The sequence below is a fragment of the Oncorhynchus keta genome, chromosome 26 (assembly GCF_023373465.1).
Source record: "Oncorhynchus keta strain PuntledgeMale-10-30-2019 chromosome 26, Oket_V2, whole genome shotgun sequence".
In the NCBI taxonomy this organism is placed as follows: domain Eukaryota; kingdom Metazoa; phylum Chordata; class Actinopteri; order Salmoniformes; family Salmonidae; genus Oncorhynchus; species Oncorhynchus keta.
Window position 1 is genome coordinate 6222062 of NC_068446.1, and position 7852 is coordinate 6229913.

Genomic DNA, 7852 nt, shown 5'->3' on the forward strand with positions numbered 1-7852 from the left:
ACCTTTGGCAGCAATTACAGCTGTGAGTATTTCTGGGTAATTCTCTAAGAGCTTTGCAAATCTGGATTGTACAATATTTGCCCATTATTCTTTAAAAAATTATTCAAACTCTGTCAAGTTGGTTATTGATCATTCCTAGACAGCCATTTCCAAGTCATGCCATACATTTTCAAGCCGATTTAAGTCAAAACTGTAACTAGGCCACTCAGGAATGTTCAATGTCATCTTGGTAAGCAACTCCAATGTATATTTGGCCTTACGTTTTAGGTAATTGTCCTGAAGAAAAGTTCATTTGTCTCCCAGTGTCTGTTGGAAAGCAGACTGAACCAGGTTCTCCTCTAAGATTGCCTGTGCTTAGCTCAGTTCCGTTTCTTTTGATCCTTTCTTGCCGATGACAAGCAAACCCATAACCTGATGCAGCCAACATCACGAATGAAAATATGAAAAGTGGTTCTCGGTAATGTGTTGTATTGGATTTGCCCCAAACATAACACTTTGTATTCCGGATATAAAGTTAATTGCTTTGACATATATTTTAAGTATTACTTTAGTGCCTTATTGCAAACAGGATGCAATATTTTTCATTCTGTACAGGCTTCCTTCTTTTCACTCTCCGTCAACTGAGTTAGGAAGGACACCTATATGTTTGTAGTAACTGGCTGTATTGATACACCAGCCAAAGTGTAATTAATAACTTCACCATGCTCAAAGGGATATTCACTGGCAGCTTTTTTATTTAACGATCTACCAATAGGTGCCCTTTGCGAGGCATTGGAAAACCTCCCTGGTCTTTGTGGTTGAATCTGTGCTTGATATTCACTGCTTGACGGAGGAATCTTACAGATAACTGTAGGTGTGGGGTACAGAGATGGGGTAGTCATTTAAAAGTCATGTTAAACACTATTATTGCACACAGAGTCAGTCCATGCAACTTATTATGGGACTTGGTCAGCACATTTTTACTCCTGAATTTATTTAGGCTTGCCATAACAAAGGAGTTGAATAATTATTGTCAAGAAATTTCAGCCTTTTCTTTTAAATTTGTAAACATTTCTAAAAACAATTCCACTTTGACATTATGGGGTATTGTGTGTAGATCAGTGACACAAAATCTAAATTTAAATCAATTTTAAATTCAGGCTGTAACATAAAAAAACTGTGGAAAATGTCAAGGGGTGTGAATACTTTCTTGTATCTAGATCACCTGGTTTGCCCGAGAGCAAAACCATCGATTAAATCGACACGTCCGTAAATATACAGATCGTCAGCGGCTGCTCTTAAATGATACCCATAAACAAACGGTCTATGGATAGATGTCTTAAATAAACCAAGCTCAGTCAAGAGGGCACTGTGCACTGTAAACGCTGTACTGTTACTTTGTATTGCCTTTGAGAATTGATGGAGTCCACAAACTACAACCTTGTGTGATGAATAGCGAGAGGCGTGAAGGATAGAAGAACATAGTACAATTTTTAGACTGTCCTTCAGTAAAATGTCTCCTTCAGTAAAACGTGAGAAGAATATACAGTCCTCTGAACACTGCAGCACAGAGACAACTGTGGGTTCTGGAAGCTCTGGGTTCCACATAAGTTGGTCAGTTCACTCAATATAAATAAATTCCAATAACCACAAATCCACTTTTATGTGTAGAGTAACACATGGCATGGATCTGTATATGGGCACACAACAGTAGTGGAAAGAGACTCAACTTCCTATTGAAACCCGCAGACAGTAGCTAGTGTAACGATGCTATAGTAACTGCCTACTGAAGGCTGTGTTGGAAGTGCGTGGCAGATTAACAGGACACCATGTCAGCAGCGTTCTACAGAGATAAATCACTTCCATTCATCTTCAGCAGAGTTCCGGAGCAGAGCGGTCCATTCTGGAGGGGAGGGCAGATCTAATCCTGGAAGAGCCTTCCTGTTCCTGTCAGTATCCCCCCCCCCCCACCCCCCCACCCCCGTAGGGACCCTGGAAGCAGACACTTCTATTGGGAGAAAGGGAGCCGTGATGTATAGCTATCATTAATCCACCAATCAACCAGTGAGCTGTGCTGTGAGCGCTACAAATGCACCCTGCCAAATTATGTTTGTATGTGTGTGCTTCTTTGGCTGCGTTTAGACATGTAGCCCAATTCAGACCCCACCCCCACAATTTTTTCTTTTGACCAATCATATCAGATCTTTTTCAGAGGTGATCTGATTGGTCAAAAGACCAATTAGTGGGGGGGAAAGAATGACAGAATCCGGGTTGCCTGAAATGTGTTTTCTTTGTGTCTGTGTGTGCATGTACTAGAATGTGTACCAGCTCAAGCCTATGTGTTTTCTTTGTGTCTGTGTGTGCATGTACTAGAATGTGTACCAGCTCAAGCCTATGTGTTTTCTTTGTGTCTGTGTGTGCATGTACTAGAATGTGTACCAGCTCAAGCCTATGTGTTTTCTTTGTGTCTGTGTGTGCATGTACTAGAATGTGTACCAGCTCAAGCCTATGTGTTTTCTTTGTGTCTGTGTGTGCATGTACTAGAATGTGTACCAGCTCAAGCCTATGTGTTTTCTTTGTGTCTGTGTGTGCATGTTTTCCAGCTCAAGCCTATGTGTTTTCTTTGTGTCTGTGTGTGCATGTACTAGAATGTGTACCAGCTCAAGCCTATGTGTTTTCTTTGTGTCTGTGTGTGCATGTACTAGAATGTGTACCAGCTCAAGCCTATGTGCTTTCTTTGTGTCTGTGTGTGCATGTACTAGAATGTTACCAGCTCAAGCCTATGTGTTTTCTTTGTGTCTGTGTGTGCATGTACTAGAATGTGTACCAGCTCAAGCCTATGTGCTTTCTTTGTGTCTGTGTGTGCATGTACTAGAATGTGTACCAGCTCAAGCCTATGTGTTTTCTTTTGTCTGTGTGTGCATGTACTAGAATGTGTACCAGCTCAAGCCTATGTGTTTTCTTTGTGTCTGTGTGTGCATGTACTAGAATGTGTACCAGCTCAAGCCTATGTGTTTTCTTTGTGTCTGTGTGTGCATGTACTAGAATGTGTACCAGCTCAAGCCTATGTGTTTTTTGTGTCTGTGTGTGCATGTACTAGAATGTGTACCAGCTCAAGCCTATGTGTTTTCTTTGTGTCTGTGTGTGCATGTACTAGAATGTGTACCAGCTCAAGCCTATGTGCTTTCTTTGTGTCTGTGTGTGCATGTACTAGAATGTGTACCAGCTCAAGCCTATGTGTTTTCTTTGTGTCTGTGTGTGCATGTACTAGAATGTGTACCAGCTCAAGCCTATGTGTTTTCTTTGTGTCTGTGTGTGCATGTACTAGAATGTGTACCAGCTCAAGCCTATGTGTTTCTTTGTGTCTGTGTGTGCATGTACTAGAATGTGTACCAGCTCAAGCCTATGTGTTTTCTTTGTGTCTGTGTGTGCATGTACTAGAATGTGTACCAGCTCAAGCCTATGTGTTTTCTTTGTGTCTGTGTGTGCATGTACTAGAATGTGTACCAGCTCAAGCCTATGTGTTTTCTTTGTGTCTGTGTGTGCATGTACTAGAATGTGTACCAGCTCAAGCCTATGCGTTTTCTATGTGTTTTCTATGTGCGTTCTTGCAGAAAACAGATGGAGTAGTTGAATTCAGTACCTTCAATCAGCAGGTTCTCATTTTTCTCATCAACAGTGCAATGACTAACACAGGAGAACTCAGACAGCCACGTTCTGCATCTCCATTGGTCCCTCATATTCAGAATTTTAGCATTATTACGTGACCATTTCCCCTTATATTTAAATCCAGTGCTTGACGTTGGAACAATGACTCACTCACAACAATTCTTCCAAAGTCTTACCGACTCCCAGACAGAGTCCAACAACAGCAGGGCTTGTACAGTTCCTAGTTTCAAAAAAGACCCCCTCCTCTCTCGTCTCCCGCCCCCAACCCCCATCCCAACTCGTCCCCTGTACACCTGTTCATTATCTAGTTACTTTTGTGTATCTCTGATGCCAGCAGAGCGGATTACCCATAATCCTCCCTCCCCCGAGTTCTGCCCTGCTGCTTCTTCTTGTGGCACTGCCCTCTGGCACAACAGCCCCTCCCTACAAATCCCACTCCCTTAACCCCCCCCCTCACCACCATCCAACTTGGCTCTGCCCACGCGTAGCCTATCCTCAGTGGCACAGGCCTGGTCCGGCTTATCATATTTACACCAGCAAAACACAAACAATAAATACAATTCAAAACACAAAATAATAATTAAAACACAGCTGGCCTTTCCTCTGTTCCTGGCAAAGTAGACTACAGCAAGGTGCTCAGGGAGGTCCAGCCCGCATCTATTTATGTGCTCTGATGGGCAACGATGTTAATCATCATTAAGACAGACAGCAGCATTCACCACTACTGGTAACTACAGTAACTTACTAACTAATGGGGGCTGAGAGAAGGGCAGAGGACAGCACAGTAGTAGCTAGTAGTAGTGGTAGTAGTAGTAATGTAGTAGTTCATTTTTAGTTAGGAGTAAGAGAGAGAGAGAGAGAGGGGGACGTGTTTTAGTGACACGGGTTGAGGGGTACACGTATAAGTAAAAGATAACCCCCCCCCCCCTGTCCATGGGGGGGTGAACGGTACGGTACGGTACGAGCAGACTCTCTTTCTCTCTCTCTCTGTGCCCCTCTCCTCTGCAGTGTGGTCGCCCCGGGATACGGAGGGGGGAGGACGTGGATGGGGACATGGCGTGCCCCTCAGGGGAATCCGTCATCCTCCAGACTGAGCGCCACGCGCTGCAGAGAGCAGATAAAACAACGTTACCACACTGTGTCTGGGGGTGTGTCTGGGGGTGTGTCTGGGTGTGTGTCTGGGTGTGTGTCTGGGGGTGTGTCTGGGTGTGTGTCTGGGTGTGTGTCTGGGGGTGTGTCTGGGGGTGTGTCTGGGGGTGTGTCTGGGTGTGTCTGGGGTGTGTCTGGGTGTGTGTCTGGGGGTGTGTCTGGGTGTGTGTCTGGGGGTGTGTCTGGGGGTGTGTCTGGGTGTGTGTCTGGGGGTGTGTCTGGGGGTGTGTCTGGGGGTGTGTCTGGGGTGTGTGTCTGGGGTGTGTCTGGGTGTGTGTCTGGGGTGTGTCTGGGTGTGTGTCTGGGTGTGTGTCTGGGTGGTGTGTCTGGGTGTGTGTCTGGGTGTGTCTGTCTGGGTGTGTCTGGGGGTGTGTCTGGGGGTGTGTCTGGGTGTGTGTCTGGGGGTGTGTCTGGGTGTGTGTCTGGGGGTGTGTCTGGGGGTGTGTCTGGGTGTGTGTCTGGGGGTGTGTCTGGGGGTGTGTCTGGGTGTGTGTCTGGGGGTGTGTCTGGGGGTGTGTCTGGGGGTGTGTCTGGGGGTGTGTCTGGGGGTGTGTCTGGGGTGTGTCTGGGGGTGTGTCTGGGTGTGTGTCTGGGGGTGTGTCTGGGTGTGTGTCTGGGGGTGTGTCTGGGGGTGTGTCTGGGTGTGTCTGGGGTGGGGGGGTGTGTCTGGGTGTGTGTCTGGGTGTGTGTCTGGGTGTGTGTCTGGGGGTGTGTCTGGGTGTGTGTCTGGGTGTGTGTCTGGGGGTGTGTCTGGGGGTGTGTGTCTGGGTGTGTGTCTGGGTGTGTGGGGTGTGTCTGGGGTGTGTCTGGGTGTGTGTCTGGGTGTGTGTCTGGGTGTGTGTCTGGGGGTGTGTCTGGGGGTGTGTGTCTGGGGGCGTGTGTCTGGGGTGTGTGTCTGGGTGTGTCTGGGGATGTGTCTGGGGGTGTGTCTGGGGGTGTGTCTGGGTGTGTGTCTGGGTGTGTGTCTGGGGTGTGTCTGGGGGTGTGTCTGGGTGTGTGTCTGGGTGTGTGTCTGGGTGTGTCTGGGGATGTGTCTGGGGGTGTGTCTGGGGGTGTGTCTGGGGGTGTGTCTGGGGGTGTGTCTGGGGGTGTGTCTGGGTGTGTGTCTGGGTGTGTGTCTGGGTGTGTCTGGGGATGTGTCTGGGGGTGTGTCTGGGGGTGTGTCTGGGTGTGTGTCTGGGTGTGTGTCTGGGGGTGTGTCTGGGTGTGTGTCTGGGGGTGTGTCTGGGGGTGTGTCTGGGGGTGTGTCTGGGTGTGTCTGGGTGTGCGAGTGTGAAAAGGTAAGCTAAAAAGGGGGAGAGAGAGAGAGAGGAGTGAGAGAGAGGAGTGAGAGGCCAGAAGACTAAATAGAAGAAAAAGGCAGTGGAATTCTTTTGTTGGTGAAAAAAAGAGCAACAGAGGAAAGAGAAATCTGAGCGACAGAGCAGGAGAGAGAAGAGAAGCTCTCCTTGCAGAACCCACACTCCTTTTCCTCCTCGTCCCTCGATCCCCCGCACACTGATTTGGCCGTGACGTGAGGAGAGCTGCACGCGCTTACAGAGAAGGACGCCTGATCCACCTCAGGCCACTTTGACGTCTCTATTTGACTGACACACCATCCAGCTAACATACAGTACGGTAAAGGAGAGAAGCAGTGGAGTAGAAGAGCAAAAGCACAGGTGGAAACTCGTTCCCCACTACGCACTCTGAAGGGGAGCAGGTTTTCAGCATGGCCTCTCAGCACAACATTGTAGCATACCAACTGTGTGTGTATGTGTGTGTGTGTGTGTCTGCGTGTATAACCTGTCACCTACGCCCATCTCCCGCTGTCTCTACCACGCGGCGCCACCACAGCCACACGTGTCACCATGCCAACTGGTCCTAGCGCTAACCCATCCCACCTCCTTGTCTTTGTCTGCTCTGGTCCATGTTCATGTTTACCAGCTCGTCTGTATCTAAGATACCTTACAAATACATTGCTAGAAAAACAAAACACTTATTTACATAGAGAAATACATATAAAACCGGAATAATCTGGAATAAATTAATATGATTAAAGATTGTCCCATCGTCTAAGGTGCAATTTCTGTCCTGGTTTTTGTTCCCCTTGTGCCTAATTTACACTCCAAAGGAACAAAACCAGGGAATGGATTCTCCCTTTACTAAGTCTGAATCTCAAATGGCACCCTATTCCCTATATAGGCCCATAGGGCTCTGATCAAATGCAGTGCACTATATAGGGAATGGGGTGTCACTTGGGATACAGCCTAATTCTTCCGAGGTGAGAAGATAAAGCTCAAAACACCGAGCGCTGTGCTTCTCTAACGCACAACGATAGCACACTAACACACACTGTCAAGTGGTAAATGGAGGGAGTGATAATGTGGTGGTAGACTGGTGATGAAGGGCTCAACGTCAATGGGAGTGTTTTTGACCAAGGGTGGGTTTGGAATGATTTTGTGACTTAAGTGTGTGTGTTTGTGTGTGTGAGGATGTAAGCCTCTCCCTTTCTTCCACAGACCTAAGGAGACTTCCGCCGACCCACACACCCAAAACCCTCTCTCTGCTTCCAAGTCCCACCCACTCTCAACTCATTTGCCGGCAGGGTGCACGGGTGCCCCAGAGTACCAATGGGAGTTGCTGTCTGTGATCCCGCCCCCCAGGGGCAGGGCTATGAATGGCTGGTGGGCGCTGCCACTCACAGCGGGGTAGACGTGACCGATGGACTCTCCCGTACGGCCGATGTGAATCTCGTCATCGTCGTCCTCCGTGGTCTTGCGGTAGACAGGGTTGTCGAAGTTCATACTCTTGGTGTTCTTCCGGCGCCAGTTACGCCAGACCAGGAAGGCGGCGGTGCAGAGCAGACCGATGACCACTGTGGCAAGGATAGGAACTGCGTGTGTGACATGCACACACACAGCGACACACACATGGCGGGGCACGTTAACACAGCCAGGGGAGGCAGAGCGGAGCTTTTGCATACCCACATATGGTACATGTGCTCTTACACACACAGCAATCAATCTATGCACACACAGTCTCTCGAAAACACACCTATTCAAATACGAAACAAACA

The 7852-nt window shown here is 48.0% G+C and overlaps 1 protein-coding gene across 5 annotated transcripts in view; it reads right to left on the bottom strand.

Annotated features, from left to right (window-relative positions):
- Window positions 1-4110: 4110 nt before the first annotated feature.
- The window catches only part of LOC118358625 (low-density lipoprotein receptor-related protein 8-like), a 277435-nt gene continuing 273693 nt past the window's right edge, over window positions 4111-7852 (bottom strand). Inside the window, exons 18-19 of one of the 5 annotated variants that reach the window (XM_052480114.1) lie at window positions 7479-7651; window positions 4111-4752 (exon numbers count right to left, since the gene is read on the bottom strand). In XM_052480114.1, the coding sequence (XP_052336074.1) occupies window positions 4714-4752; window positions 7479-7651 (212 nt within the window). In that variant the 3' untranslated portion in view covers window positions 4111-4713. Of the gene's footprint in view, window positions 4753-5804; window positions 7670-7852 lie in introns of those variants that run through there. The other 4 variants (XM_052480113.1, XM_052480115.1, XM_052480112.1 and 1 more) reach the window with 4 other exon arrangements.